The 15481-nt window shown below is 32.9% G+C and overlaps 1 protein-coding gene across 2 annotated transcripts in view; it reads left to right on the forward strand.

Moving 5' to 3' along the window:
- Nucleotides 1–15481, forward strand: part of LRRK2 (leucine rich repeat kinase 2) — a 140942-nt gene that overhangs the window by 65575 nt on the left and 59886 nt on the right. For both annotated transcript variants that reach the window (XM_079139253.1, XM_079139252.1), the window contains exons 21-29: nt 386–507; nt 1672–1741; nt 2261–2478; nt 4098–4348; nt 4630–4778; nt 8763–8856; nt 11226–11412; nt 12518–12699; nt 15016–15245. In XM_079139253.1, coding sequence (XP_078995379.1) covers nt 386–507; nt 1672–1741; nt 2261–2478; nt 4098–4348; nt 4630–4778; nt 8763–8856; nt 11226–11412; nt 12518–12699; nt 15016–15245 — 1503 coding nt within the window. The remainder of the gene's footprint in view (nt 1–385; nt 508–1671; nt 1742–2260; nt 2479–4097; nt 4349–4629; nt 4779–8762; nt 8857–11225; nt 11413–12517; nt 12700–15015; nt 15246–15481) is intronic.

Below are 15481 nucleotides of genomic sequence, written 5' to 3' on the forward strand. Positions count from 1 at the left end.
ACAGAAATAGTAAAATAACATTGATAAAATTTTTTGTAGAAACTTTCTCTGCTTCACATACATGTTTGTATTTTCTGTAGTATGTGTACCCCTTGTCTTATTCCTTCTGGGATTTGAACTCCTCTGAGGCTTGAATTAATTTTTTCCTGCTTATAGTTATCCAGCACTTGCTCAATATCTATCTGTGACAGTCACTCAATAGATATTTATTGATGAAGAAAAATGTGGTTGAATTTTTTAAATGAAAAGCCAACATAGTTTATCATTTGTAATTTAAAGATATTAGGAAGGGAATTGGTTATGAGATTTCCATGAGTGAAAATACATTTAATTTTATGATTGAGTTAGTTTCTTACTTTCATGTTATTTTATCATTTCACAATAGGAAGCGAAGGTTCATTACTTGTGAAAAAGAAGTCAAATTCGATTAGTGTAGGAGAATTTTACCGTGATCCTGCCCCATTGCAGCGTTGCTCACCAAATCTGCAAAGACATTCCAATTCATTGGTAAGTTAAATTGTGATTATGTTGTATGTTTGGCTACTGACAGTCTCTTGATAACTAAAATTTGTGGCAAAGCTAGGAATGATTAGTGTGGAATTCCCTAATGTATGGAAAAAAAATATATATGATAAAATGTATTAGACATAAATTATCTTCAATTCACATTTGTAGGTTTTTTAAGTGTGCAGACTCTGGATTTGTTTAGTTGTATATGTAATGATGGAGTATAATTCAATATGACTTTACCCATCCTTATTTTCGTTTTTTTTTTTTTTTTTTCCCCATGCTGGGGATTTAACTCAGGGCCTCACTCCTGGCAGATGTTCTACCACTGAGTTATATTTTTTCAATGGAGCCCAGGTCTTTTTTTTTTTAAAGGCCACCAGGTTTTTCCCTAGTGGTGTGATTTGGTCCCATGAACACTAGAACTCTCGAACTCTTAGAGTGATTTCTGAGGTATCAGAGAGGAACCTGAAGAACACTGGGCAAGATAGAGTAGCATGATTATGATGTTCATCAAAATGTGATTTTTTTGTGTGTGTATTGAGAATCATTAAAGTTTTTAGAAACCATAATTCCTGTCTGTTTAGCAACTATGGAAGGACTATGGGATATTGACATGAGAAGTTTGACAATTCTAGTTGGGAAAAGTGGGAGCTACTGTATTTTCAGGTTCACTTTGAAAGACATATGCTAACCTATGTTCTAATCTTGATCATAATTTAGTATTAAAATATGAGTTTTTTATGTTCCTCCTGGCTGTTAAGATAGGCAAAATGAATGCTTATAGCTGAATAGGTTAAATTAGGCCACAATGTTTATACATGCCAGTTCTAATTAACATAAGTAGTGTAGTTAGAAAAAGCAGTTTGGTTGGTGAAGGAAATTCTGTGTATATAGCTTTGACTCAATCTCTCTGCCTTTCAGTTTCCTTATAGTTAAAACAAAGGAGAAAGAGTAGATGCTTTTAAGGTCATTTTGAGACTGAAATGTTTTCCTTTATCATCATGATGGGTCTTGTAGTTTGTACTTTTCTGTATTTCTCCTATGATTATAAATATCACTTGTTCCATTAAAATTTCATGGTTGTTCCCATATAAAAAGGTTTCCTACTTAAAAAAAAAGCTGATTGTAATTTTATTATAAACATCATTATTTGTTTATTAGGGACCCATTTTTGATCATGAAGAATTATTGAGGCGAAAAAGAAAAATATTTTCTTCTGATGATTCACTCAGTAAGTATTTGGAAGTAATCAAAAGTAAATAGATATTTGGGCAGAACACGGTGTTTTGTTAAATTTTCTCTGATTATTTAAGTTTTCTAGTGCCAATTTCATCTCACATAAAGTTCATATATAGTCACTTAATGATTCCATAGGCTATAGAAAAATGAAACAGTTATAAATTTTAAAAACTACCTTTTATGAATGTTACTGAACTCTTAACTTTTTATGAATTTTCTGAAATTTAATAACATCCCCACAAAGGCCACTCTTCATTTTCTTCTCCAGTCTTTTTTTTAATAGCAACTGATTAATTTTTTTAAATTTTTTTATTTACTGTCTATGCCACTGGAATACAAACTCCATAGTTTGATTTTCTACTGAATCTCCAGTGCCTTGAACGGCCTGACACTAGTAGTTTCTCAGTAACCTTTTACCAAGTGAATTTAAATTGTTTTCTTACATTCCATTGTTTGTGTGTATGTGTGTGTGTGTTTTTTTTTTTTTTTTTTTTTTTTTTTTTGACAAAAGGATCATCAAAACTTCAGTCCCATATGAGGCATTCAGACAGCATTTCTTCCCTGGCTTCTGAGAGAGAATATATTACATCATTAGACCTTTCAGCAAATGAACTCAGAGATATTGATGCCCTGAGCCAGAAATGCTGTATAAGTGGCCATTTGGAGCATCTTGAAAAGCTGGAGCTTCACCAGAATGCACTCACGAGCTTCCCACAGCAGCTATGTGAAGTAAATTTAATTCATCCTTATAACTCACAGGACCTGGCAAGAGATATTGCATTGATATTTAACTCACATGGTTAAATCTTTCTAAAACAGGCTCTACTAATTATTAGACAATTCCCCCATTCTTCTGGTTTCCATGCACTTGTCCTAGTCTGTGTGGTGTTCAGAAACATCTTGGAGGGCAAGCAATGGAAATACTAGACCTGGCTGAAAAGGAGCTCCAGGTTCTGTTCTGATAATACAGGGTCAACATTACAGGCTATCAAGGATATATGTGGATTTTGCCCTCAATTATTAATTCTAATAAGATAATTTACCCTGTTTAAACTTGAGACAGTGTTGGTTGCTTACCTGGTTTACATTTCCACTGAACTGCAGTTCTCATCCTCTCATACATTTTGATTTAATGTATATTTCCCTCCTTGAACCATGAACTGCTGGAGGCAGGATCGTTTTAGGTTTGTGGCTGTCCGTCACCAATGCCTCCCAAGGCCTGACATGTGAGAGGCCCAGTAGGTATGCACTGAATTAGTTTATGGAGGAATTAATTTACATTGGGTAAACCTTCAATAATATTTGGTACATGAGCAAGTAAAAGAAGAGGAGAACTGGGTCTAAGTAAAGACAATTTGAAGAGAGCATGAGAAAATAGACATATATAGCATTCAATGACTAGCCCAACTCAGAACCTCCCTCAGAAATTCAAAATGACACCAGTGGAGGGCACTTTTTATGACTGCCTAAAGGGTCTCAGCTGTGTCTTTTTACAAGAAAATTTCCCAATTTAACCTTGAGAGTAAGTAATTAAAAATTCTTTTTTTCTGAGTAAATAAAAATTGTTGCAGCGATCTTGAAACAACTGGGGTGAAGTTATTAATAAGCCTCTATAATCACATCAAACTCTAGAATTCCTTGTGAGGTTAAATAAATTGATATAGAAAGAGGAACACAAAGATGTGATTTGTTTTGGGTATTTTAGCCCTTTGATAGTAAACCAAACCAAAGATTTTTAAAATTGACATAATATCTAAATGTTGCTATTATCATTGTAAAACTAGAAATTGCTTAAAAATAGAAACTGGAGATTGGAAATGAAATTCAGTAAATAAGAGGAAATTCTAAAATGAAATGTATATTAATATGTAACTATTAGTATTTGTATTAAAATGTGTAACATTTTCCAAAAGGTAGTATTTAAAAAGTGTATTATTTTAAATACATTTAAAATAGTATTTTAGTAGTATTTTAAAAAATGTATTCCCAGGATTGTGTTGTTTATTCATTAAATCATTAATTCAAATATTTTTGGAGGCCTATTTTGCTTCTTGCTCTTTGTAGAAGCAATTTTTTAAAAAAAAATTGAATTAAGTTCTCAACTCTGTTATTGTAAATCTGCTTTTGACAAATTAGGTGTTGTATTTTTTTCCTGGTCTTACCCTTGCTATAACAGAGATGGTTGGACCAGTAAGTATACTGAAATTCTGCTATAAATAGTGTTTTTAATTAAAAAATAAAGAATTCCTGATGGTTCTAGTTACCAGAGATATGAAGGCAGAAGTAGTAGCTAAACCTACGTTTCTCAGATGGTTCATTTTAGAATTTTAAAAATATTATCTTTTCAGACTCTGAAGTGTTTGACACATTTGGATTTGCACAGTAATAAATTTACATCATTTCCTTCTTACTTGTTGAAAATGAATTGTATTGTCAACCTTGATGTCTCTCGCAATGACATTGGACCCCTGGTAGTTTTGGATCCTGCAGTGAAGTGTCCAACTCTGAAGCAGTTTAACCTGTCATATAACCAGCTCTCTGCTGTTCCTGAGAACCTCTGGAATGTGGTGGAGAAGCTTGAACAGCTCATTTTAGAAGGGTAAGAAGGCTGTTCATTGATGATAGCAGAGTTGCCTTACGTGGAACTTTCTAGGACTTGTAAAATATGCTGACATTTCCAATGTGATGAGTTTTAAACAAAAATATAGCGAAAGATTGAGGCAATAAACATCAGTTTTTATCAGTTGTCTTATTTTCACAACTTATTTTAAAATTAATAAGTGCTTTAATGCTATTGTTTGAAGGAAAGTTGTTTTGGTTTTTTCATACTAGCTTATGAGTTTACAAAATCTAATCCTCATTTTTGTCTTTTATAACTAGAAATAAAATTTCAGGGATATGTTCTCCTATGAGACTGAAGGAACTAAAGACTTTAAACCTTAGTAAAAACCACATTTCGTCTCTACCAGAGAACTTTCTTGAGGCTTCTCCGAAAGTGGAGAGTTTCAGTGCCAGAATGAATTCTCTTGGTAAGTGTTCAGTGTGGGCTTCCTTCTTACCAGATCTTTGAAGTCTCGCAAAATGTGTCATGTATGGACATTTTAGGTAGGAATGTAAGGGTGGTGTTTAAGCTTAAATATTATGTAGGAGTTTCACAAAGTTAACAGGATGCAGATAAAAATGAATGAGATATCCAGCCATGAAAAGACATGGAAGAAATTTAAATGCATATTTAAGTGAAGGAGGCCAATCTGAAAAGATTACATACTGTTCGATGCCATGTATCAGACATTCTGGAAAAGGCAAAACTATGGGGAAAAGAAAAAAGAACAGTGGTTGCCAGGGATTCGGGGGAAGGGAGGAATCACCAGGTGCCACACGGGGGATTTTCAAGGCAGTGAAGCTACCCTGTGTGATGATATAGTAGTGGGCAAAAGTTATGTTTGCTGGTCAAAGTCCATAAAATGTACAACACAAAGAGTGAACCCTAAAGTAGACCACAGACTTTGGGTGGTCATGATGTGTCAATATTGGCTCATCAACTGTAATAAACATGCCAAACTAATGCAAGTTGTTAATAATAGGGAGAAAAGCATGTGGGGAGGTGGTGATGAGGGAAGAAGGTGTATATGGAAACTGTGCTTTCCATTAAATTTTCTGTAAACCTAAAGCTTCTCTAAAAAAGTCCTCTAAAAATGTCTATAATTAAACAATAATTAGCCCATCACTGTTGTCATAAGCAAAAAAGACAGTTACTTGACCTACAAATAATAATTACACTATGGTTCCTTTTGGTCTAAACTAAATATGCACTGACTGTCTTAGCTGGGTGAAGCATCCTCATGGGGTACTGAGTTTCCTACAGAAGTTTCTTCAGCAAGTTTTGGGGATTATAAGTGCAATTTTTATTATTGCTATTGTTTTAAGAAATAAAATTTAACAGTTTTCAAATTAGTAGTTAATGCATGTCTATTCAGTTCCTGCTCTTTGCAGAACACTACTGCAACATACAATATGATCATCATCTCTATTGAAAGTTGGAGAACATCCTAACTTCTCTCAGTGTGTCAGATGATACAGGGTATTATGTTCATTTGGAGCCTTGCTGAATGTTCTAATATTATGCAACAAAATATATTTCTGGTGATGAATAGGCATTTCCCATATTTTATTTTAATGAAGATGGTATGCTCTTGCCACTCTTGTGATTATTGCACACCCAACTCAGTAAGATAAATTCTTAATACTGTTTAATAGCAGAATACAGTTTGAGTACCTATTTCAAAATATTCTAATTTTTCAGAACTTTCAGAAACTAGTAATTACAAAAGTCATTTTAACTTTGCGGAGTATTTTCCTCCTTTTTCAAAAACTCCCTCTTATCCTCACACTATCCTGATATTGATCATGTTCTTAACCATGAGTCTGAAACTGGGTCACAGTTTTAGAGATTCCAGTTCATCATTGTTTTCTTTGGGTCTGTGACAGTGCAGCGATATAGGTGTGAGCAGTAGAGGTGGGCCTACCTCTCATGGTGGTGAGAAGTGAAGAGAGAGCAAAAGGGCTCAGGGTCCCAATAAGCCCTTGAAGGGAAAACCCTCAATGGCCTAACTTCCTTCCACAGGCCCCACTTACTGGAGGCTCCAACAACCCCCAATATTGCCATGGGCTGAGGACTGAGCCTTCAACAAATGGGCCTTTGGGAGACATTGAAAACCCAGGCTCTAACAGAACTATATAACCTTAATGGTTTGCTAAGTGGTCTTATATTTGAGAAAATGCCCACAGAAGGGCTTCTGAGTGAGACCACTAACCTTTAAAAGTAATCCCATGTGAAATGAAATTTCAGTTCTTTAATGTGGGGTATTTTCCATATAGCATCTGAAATACACAACTTTTAATTTTTGGCGGACAGTCATTTCTACTTACTCATTTTGTCACAACTACATTTTGCAAACAGGTGAGGTACAATATGTATTGCTCTGCTCCTCAGGAAAATAGCTTCTGAATATGTCCTAGAACATTTTGACCTTTGAAGATTTTTTAGATAAAATATAACCTGTATTTTAACCTTGAAAATGCTAAGAAATAATTTCTCAAGCCATTTCCACATAAATTTGTAGAACTGAAACATCTGGAGTTGAGCTTCTAGATGATATGGGTTCCTCTGTTCTGACTGCACCATTTCACAGAAGAGAAAACAGACTGTCTGATTTGCTTAGTTTTCCAAATTGTGTTTCACATGCTTTTATTCCTGGAGGTACCTTCTGTTGTATTTCCCTCTTGCAAAATCATCAATATGCTGTAATAGTGAAAACTCTGAGATACTCCACTTTGTTTTACATTATGTTTCCCAAATCTCTTAAGATCATGTGGTCAAAGAATATTTTTATTAAGTAACCTTCTTTATTTTTTCATAAAATACTTTTTTATTAGTTCATTATAGAGATATATAGTATCAGAGTTCATTTGACATAATTATGCAAAAATGGAGTAATAATTCTCATTCAGTCCCCAAAACGTTCCCTTTCCCTCACTTCCTCCATCCCCCTGTTCCCTTTCCTCTACTGATCTTTCTTCTATTTATTTATAGTTTTTTAAAATTACAGATATACACAACTGTGAAATTCAAGGGGTATATTTATATATGTTCATGGGATAATTTGGTCAATTTCTTTCTGCAATTCCTCCCCTTTCCCATTTCTTCTCCCTCCCCTCTCCAACCCCCTCCCTCTACACCACTAATCTCTCTTCTCTTTTCATGGGACCCCCTTTTTACTGCCCCCCCCTTTTTTTGTCTAGCTTCTGCATATGAGAGAAAACATTAAAAAACATTTGCTGCTGACTTATTTCACTTAGCATGATGTTCTCCATTTCCATCTATTTACCAGCAAATGCCATGATTTTGTTCTTCTTTCTGGCAGAGTAAAACTCCATTGTGTACATATATCACATTTTTTTTTTCCATTCATCTGTTGATGGGCACCTAGGCTGATTCTATAGCTTGTGCCGCTGTAAACAGTGATGTGGCTGCATCCATACAGATGCTGGTTTTAGATCTTTTGGCTATATACCAAGTGGTGGGATAGCTGAGTCATATGGTGGTTCCCTTCCTAGTTTTTTGAGGTTTCTCTATACTGCCTTCCAGCGTGGTGGTTCTAATTTGCAGTCCCACCAACAATGTATGAGTTTATCTTTTCCCCCACAACCTTGCCAATGTTTATTATTTGTAGTCTTGATAATTGTCATTCTGAGTAGAGTAAGATGAGCACTCAATGTAGAGATGTTGAACATTTTTTCATATATTGGCCATTTATATTTCTTCTTTTGATGTGTCAATTTAGTTCTTTTGGCCATTTATTAATTAGGTTATTTGGTTTTTTTTTGTATTAGATTTTTTTGAAATCTATGTATTCTGTGTATTCTATAGATAGTGTTCTATCTGAGGAGCAGGTGGCAAAGATCTCCCATTCTGTAGGCTCTATCTTCACACTCTGTTTTCCTTTGCTATGAGGAAGCTTTTCAATTTGATTTCATGTGCTTTAGGAACCATGGGAACTCTTTATGAGATGGGATCATGAATAATTTTTATCCTTGTCCTATACTGTGTATTAGCAAAGTGTTCAAATGTGTTTTGTTATAGTTACTACAGAGTAATTTGAATTACTCTATACTATATTTGATATAGTAAGATCTCAGTTCGAAATGAATATCTAATTATTTTTTACCTTACAATTGTGGCATACATGAGTTTATATTTATACAGCTGCTTAAAAGCTTTTAGACTAAAAATTCTGATCAGTATGGTGTATTGTTTTATTGTTTGGTATAAATGTTAAGGATACTACCTTACTTTATAAAGTAGATGCTTTAGTACTGTTGGTGTAAAGCAGAAACTATTAATTTTGAAATTATACCTAGATTATGTCATCCATAGCTGTTCTTAATGAATTTTATAGGAATATGGTTAAATGACTAAAATGTTCATTATCTCATTTTTATTTTTTTTTTAGCTGCTATGCCTTTCTTGCCTTCTTCTATAACAAGCTTAAAATTATCTCAAAACAAATTTACATGTATTCCAGATGCAATTTTAAACCTACCACAGTAAGTTTATTGTTATTTTAATTTTAAAACCACATGAACTAGAGCAGAACCTTTAGAAACATGGTTTTGATTTAGGCATATGAATTTAATTCACTACTAAACCTACTTGGTTTCAGGTTTTTATACGGTAAATGTTTGATTTTCACTAGACAAAATATCCAAGTCTTTAAATTTTATATTAATTTATTGGACTATTTTATAGAAACAATTTAAAATTGCTTAATTAGTTGCTGCATTATTGTATTCAAATGAGATTACGCTAGCCATCACTTTAACTTTCAAAGTTTAAATTGCTCTCAGAGGTTGATATGTTACCAAAATACTATTAATTTTGAAATGATACCTAGATTATGTTTGAGTAACATTTTTGGTGAAGTTTAGGATAATTTGTTTAGTCTAGGTTTGAGGGGGATTTGTTCATTGGAAATGAAAACTTCCTGTTAACTACGGATTCAGGCATTGATTACGTTTCAAGCGTGTTGTCATTTTAAATACTCTTGTGTCACACATCATAAACCAAATATATATGTATGCAAATATATACATATATACATACATAGGCAAATTATCCTTCTTATGATCTAACCATAGAAGGTGTCTGAAAAACATGAAATAACTTAAATTTAGTTTTGGACTGTGTCTGACACTATTCTAACTGCTCTACAACGGGCTTGTGTTTAATCTTCCTAATAATCCCATAAGATTGCTACTGTTATTATCCCTATTTTATAATCTCATTAGAGAGATGAAGTACTTTCCCAAAGTCACAGTTCTTAAACAGTGGTTGTTTCAACTTTAGACTCTCAACTCTGATATAGGAGCACATATTGAATAGAAGTGATCCTGTGTAATTAAATACAATATATTCCTAAAAATGTGTTAAAAGTCAAATATTTATGATATTTGGCTAGAAGATAACATGCCATAAAGAAGATTTCCTCCCAGGAAACTAAAACTATTATCCAGTCCCTGATTACCCTATTCCTTAGGTACATCCTCAGGCTTGGGTTTTCATCAAATTGATACATTTCTTCTGTTTTTCAAATGTACATGCACTTGGCCAGTTCAAGTTCTGGCTGAGGCTACAGAGGTAGTGCTTCAGGAAAACCCAGTGATTCTCAGCTTTGTCTCAATCGTATTGCTTGCCAGACACAAAAGTTTCATCTCTAATGTCAAATTCCTTTCCTTGTTTTCCATGCATTCTAATAAGATGATTAGGGCAAATTCTAGTAACATTTTAAAATAAGAGCACAGATGTTACTGTGCAGTCCTAAACTTTTGTCTAATAGGCTGCACTGCTCTGTGAGCTTAGAATTAATTCTTTAAGCTTCAAATATGCTGAGGGAAAGGAGTCAGTATATAGTTATAAAAGTCCAGAAGGTCTTTAGCATAGTCAAATATACTACAATCTTTGATTCTCTATTCTTCCTACACTCACACACTCATGTGACTTGTTTTTTTGTTTTTTTTTTTTTTTGCTATTTCCTGCAAACCTTCTATAGGAATGTTTTCATTCCATCATGAAAGCATTCAGTTTGCATGGAGGGCCAATTGCATGCCAAGCACCACGCTCAGAGCTGTGATTATTACTACACTGACACAAGCTGATAAGAGGCTGTGCCCACATACAATGGTAATTGACTCTAGTACTCAACCTGGGAAGAATCCACTCAGTAATGAGTGAAAACTGTCCCATATGAATGATAAGTAGAGGCTTCACATTTGTAAACTTTGTCTAAGAGGTGGAAATTTTAATGGCCATTTTTTAAGTTTTTTAAATGTGGTTTCTCATGTACCTTTACATTTGTAAAACACGGGGACTTTTCCTCATTCCAAGATTGAAGTGTTATGTACCTGAAGCAGGAATATTCAACTTCAATTTTTTTCTTTTAAAAAAACCTTTAGCTATTACACACACACACACACACACACACACACACACACACACACGGTGTACCATGTGATGTTTTAATAAGTGTATACATTGTTTAATGTTCAAATCAGGGTAAATATATCTATGTCCTCAAATGATTATTTCTTTATGGTGAAAGTATTCAAACTCCTTTCTTATAGCTCTTTTTCCAAAAAGTATATAGTACACTATTGTTATCTATAGTCACCCTACTGTGGAACAGAATCAATTTTTAATGGTTCTTACTTATTTCAGTTTCCTTCCCACTAATTCATGCCTTTTTTCCAACCCACGTATACCTCTATGTAGATACAAATTCACATAAGTGTTTATGTGTAAATAATGTTAGTTTTAAATTTATTCCTTATACTCAGTTTGGTCAAAATTATTTGTAATGTTATTCCATGTACTTTGGAAATCTTCAGTTGGTTTTCATCTGAACATTGTATTGTTTTAGCTTGCGGTCCTTAGATATGAGCAGCAATGATATTGAATATCTGCCAGGTCCTGCACACTGGAAATCTTTGAACTTAAGGGAACTCTTATTTAGCTATAATCAGATCAGCATCTTGGACTTGAGTGAGAAAGCATACACATGGTCTAGAGTAGAGAAACTACATCTTTCTCATAATAAACTGAAAGAGGTAAGAAGTCTTCTTTATTTGTTTAATATTATTGACAATTTTAAAGTATGTTTTGTAATTGACATTATGCCAACTGTCGCTTTAAAATCTGTTATTTGACCTTTCTTACTTTAGATATAATATGTGATCATACTCTGTGGTAAATAAATGTAATAATATTGCTTAACTTTCCTTAAAAATAATTTTTGTGCTGTAGTTTGAAGTTACATGAATATGTTATTATTTATGAATGTGTGTAATGATACAAGTGTCTTTGTGTTACTACATCTTTACTGTTAGCCAACTTCAGATACTGTACATTTTTCCAGGTGCCACTTAGCCATATATAGCTTGTGTTTTTTTACCAATTTTCTTTACTACATACTGATATTTCTGCTTTTGTCTACTGGCTACCTCTCACCAAAACAGATTGGCCTCCTTTGCTTTGATCTGTTTCCTTTGTTATAAATCTGCAACTGATTGTATCTGTGTCTCAGAAAATATTTTTTCTTAACAAGTCAAACCTATTGCCTATGAAAACAAAACAACGAAAAAGAGTCTTATACTAAAGATTCAGAATAACTGAATATTTTTATTTTTAGAACCTGATTTTTTGCCAACGAGTGAATGTTTTCTATTATAAATGTAATGTAGACTGCTTAAAATTTTGGAATAGGGGAAAAAAAAAACACTTCAATTAGGCTGCTATCTAAAGTATAAACATTTGGTTGTATCTTAACAACAACACATTCCATGTACATTTGTAATGAATTTTTCTTCATCATTTCTAAAGAACATAGGCAATCTGGAAGCCACAGATAATGGATTTGGATATCTATAAAAAAATCTCTTTACTTTCATTCTTGTGGGAAGATGATCTCCCCAAGGGAGACTGGGTTTTTAAGTTATAAGTAAGTTGCATAGATTGGGGCTAAGTTCTTGACATATATGTTTTTGTTTCTAAAACTTAAGACAAGGCTTTGGAGCATTTTCAAGCTCTCTTGAAAGGTTGTGCAAGTCACTGATGGAATCTTGGGGTTTTCCTCATCTCCTCTCATATCATTTCCTGCCAGCATACATCTCTTCCTCCCCACCAACAAGTTTTGCCCTTTTTTATTTCATTAAGATTCCTCCTGAGATTGGCTGTCTTGAAAATCTGACATCTCTTGATGTTAGTTACAACTTGGAACTGAGATCTTTTCCCAATGAGATGGGGAAATTAAGCAAAATATGGGATCTTCCTTTGGATGAATTGCATCTTAATTTTGATTTTAAACATATAGGATGTAAAGCCAAAGACATCATAAGGTCAGATAATTTTATTTCATTTTTTTGAAAATTAAATTTGTTTCAGATTTCCTCAGTCTGTGATTTTGTTGGCTATATATTACAATTTAGAAAAAAATGAATAGTACTATTTAACATTAATATTCTATGTGCCATTTGCGTTTAATTTAATGGATGGGTTTTTATGGTGCTACTGTCAAGGCTTTTCCTTCCTTGTAGCCAAGCTAATGTTGAAAGAATGGCTTCTCATTATCATTCCGTTCAGTAGAAATGAATTCTAGCAGAAAATAGGTATTACAATGTATTTGGTTTCTTGTTACTTATTATATAATCTAAAGAAATACAGCAGAGAATAATATCTACTCACACTGCATTTCATATAGCAAATAGTTGACATGTCTATTACAATTGATAGCATTTTTGTTATTGACATGATAGGAGATTAATAATTTTGATTTTGCCTAGGAGGATAAATAACCTATTCACCTTGGTAATTTTTGAAACTTCTTGAACTTCCCCAGTATTACTGTCGTTATACTTGAAAACTTAAAACATCTTTTTTTTTTTTTTTGGGTGCTGGGGATCGAACCCAGGGTCTTGATGCTTACAAGGCAAGCACTCTACCGACTGAGCTATCTCCCCAGCCCCTTAAAACATCTTTGATAACAGATTTTATTCTCCCTGTTGTTCTCTTTTAGCCTGTTAGTCTTATTACTACCTCCTTATAACATCCTTTATTCCCTTTTCTACAAAACTACTCCAGTTATCTTGCAGGCCTCAGCTCAATGAATACCTCTCAGTGTACCCTTAATTTGACTGTAGTACCCACCAAGGCAGCGACCAAGCTTGTGTATACTCTCTATTTGATTTCTGGTACCCAACACAGAGCCTTGTTTACAAGAAAGTTGATGAATTGGCTGGTGTTTTACACTTAACCAATACTCTATTTGCTTAAATTCTATTAAATTTATATTTAATTTTATATTTAATTCATTTAATTTATATTTATATTTAATTTATATTTATATTTAATTTTTTGTTTGTTTCTATGAAAAAGGATTTGATTTTCTGCACTCCTGAGCTTGACTTAATTGGAAAGAAAAACATTTGTAACCTTCTATGCCTAACACAACCACCCTGCATAGTTATTTACCTCAGTTTTTCTTTCTGAAATTGGAAATGACACTTACATAAGAATTAGTTCCATTCTTACTAAACATTTAGTAGAACTAGTGTCTAATGTATTATGCCATATTTTATCAAGCCACCATATAACTAAATATTTTAAAATGCATTTAACAATCTTAGAAAAGACAAAATACCTGGAAGAGTTTATAAATTGTAAGCATCATTTGCTTTTTTGACTTTTTTTTCAAATAGTGGTAAATTTGTAATTAATAAATCAGTTAAAATAATGTTGCCTTTGGTCATATCATTGGGAATCCTGGGTAGATTAGTTATTGGTGTTTATCAGTCAATATTTTCTAAAATCACTTATTTAATTTTAAACTGTAGCAACATTTTAACATAGTTTTAAATATATCTTTCTCTATCCATTATATTTTTGATAACATCTTATATCTATTATTTTAAAGGTGGTTTTGTTTGGCTTACATGTAGCACTCTAGTTTCAGTTATGTTTACTGATATTGTTACATTATTGTTTTCAGTTATTGATTATTAGGAATAACAATATATTAATATATGCTGTTAGTGTTAAAGTTTATATATACATTTATAATGTAACCAGTATGAGCTTTTTTCATATACATTATACATATGCATGCATGATATGTAAGAATATATATAGATCATATATACTATATATGAAAATATGTATACACATAAAATAAAACTAATATGAACTCATTGTCAAATTTCAGTTACAGTATGCAAATATACTCTACCTTTGTTCTGTATCATTTGGGTATTGCAAAATTTTTATACTTTACACATTTAAGATTTTAGTGGTACTATTTAAATTCAGATACTCAGGCATACGTATATACACATATATACACATAAGGATACATACATAAGTGTGTATGTGTATGAATATATTTGCATTCTAATTAGTACTGCAAACATGTTGGCATTTTCTTATGTCTGATGATAGTGATGATGCTATTATATTTTGTAATGCTACAAACATTATGAAGTACTCTGAAATCACTAACAAAAATATGCATTAATTACTAACAATTAATACATTGTTAGTAATATGAACTATGCATGCTTTTGCATACTATTATGCCAAAATATCAATGTATGAGAATCACCTAAATCCCAAGTGTATTATTAAGCAGTTTATTATTTTATTTTTTCTTCGAATAACAGGTTTCTTCAACAGCGGTTGAAAAAGGCTGTGCCTTATAACCGAATGAAACTTATGATTGTAGGAAATACTGGGAGTGGTAAAACCACGTTATTGCAGCAACTGATGAAAACCAAGAAATCAGATCTTGGAATGCAGGGAGCCACGGTTGGCATAGACGTAAAAGACTGGCCTATTCAAATAAGAGGCAAAAAGAAGAAAGACCTCATTCTAAATGTTTGGGATTTTGCAGGTATTTATTTCTCTAGATATTCATTTCTTCACTTTTATCATTTATTTACAGCAGGAATTTTAAAACTTGACTTTCTGTTCTAATACAGCAAAGAGCTGGTAGATTATGGAATTATTTCAGTCATTTCTTTGTCCTAATGTTACCCTGGTCACCAGGACCAAGAATTATATGGAAAGAAATGCTAAGAATCAGTAGGGGCTGTCCAAGTTAACTACTTGATTGGCAGTCGATACATA

The sequence above is a fragment of the Sciurus vulgaris genome, assembly GCF_902686455.1.
Source record: "Sciurus vulgaris genome assembly, chromosome: 5".
Lineage (NCBI taxonomy): Eukaryota > Metazoa > Chordata > Mammalia > Rodentia > Sciuridae > Sciurus > Sciurus vulgaris.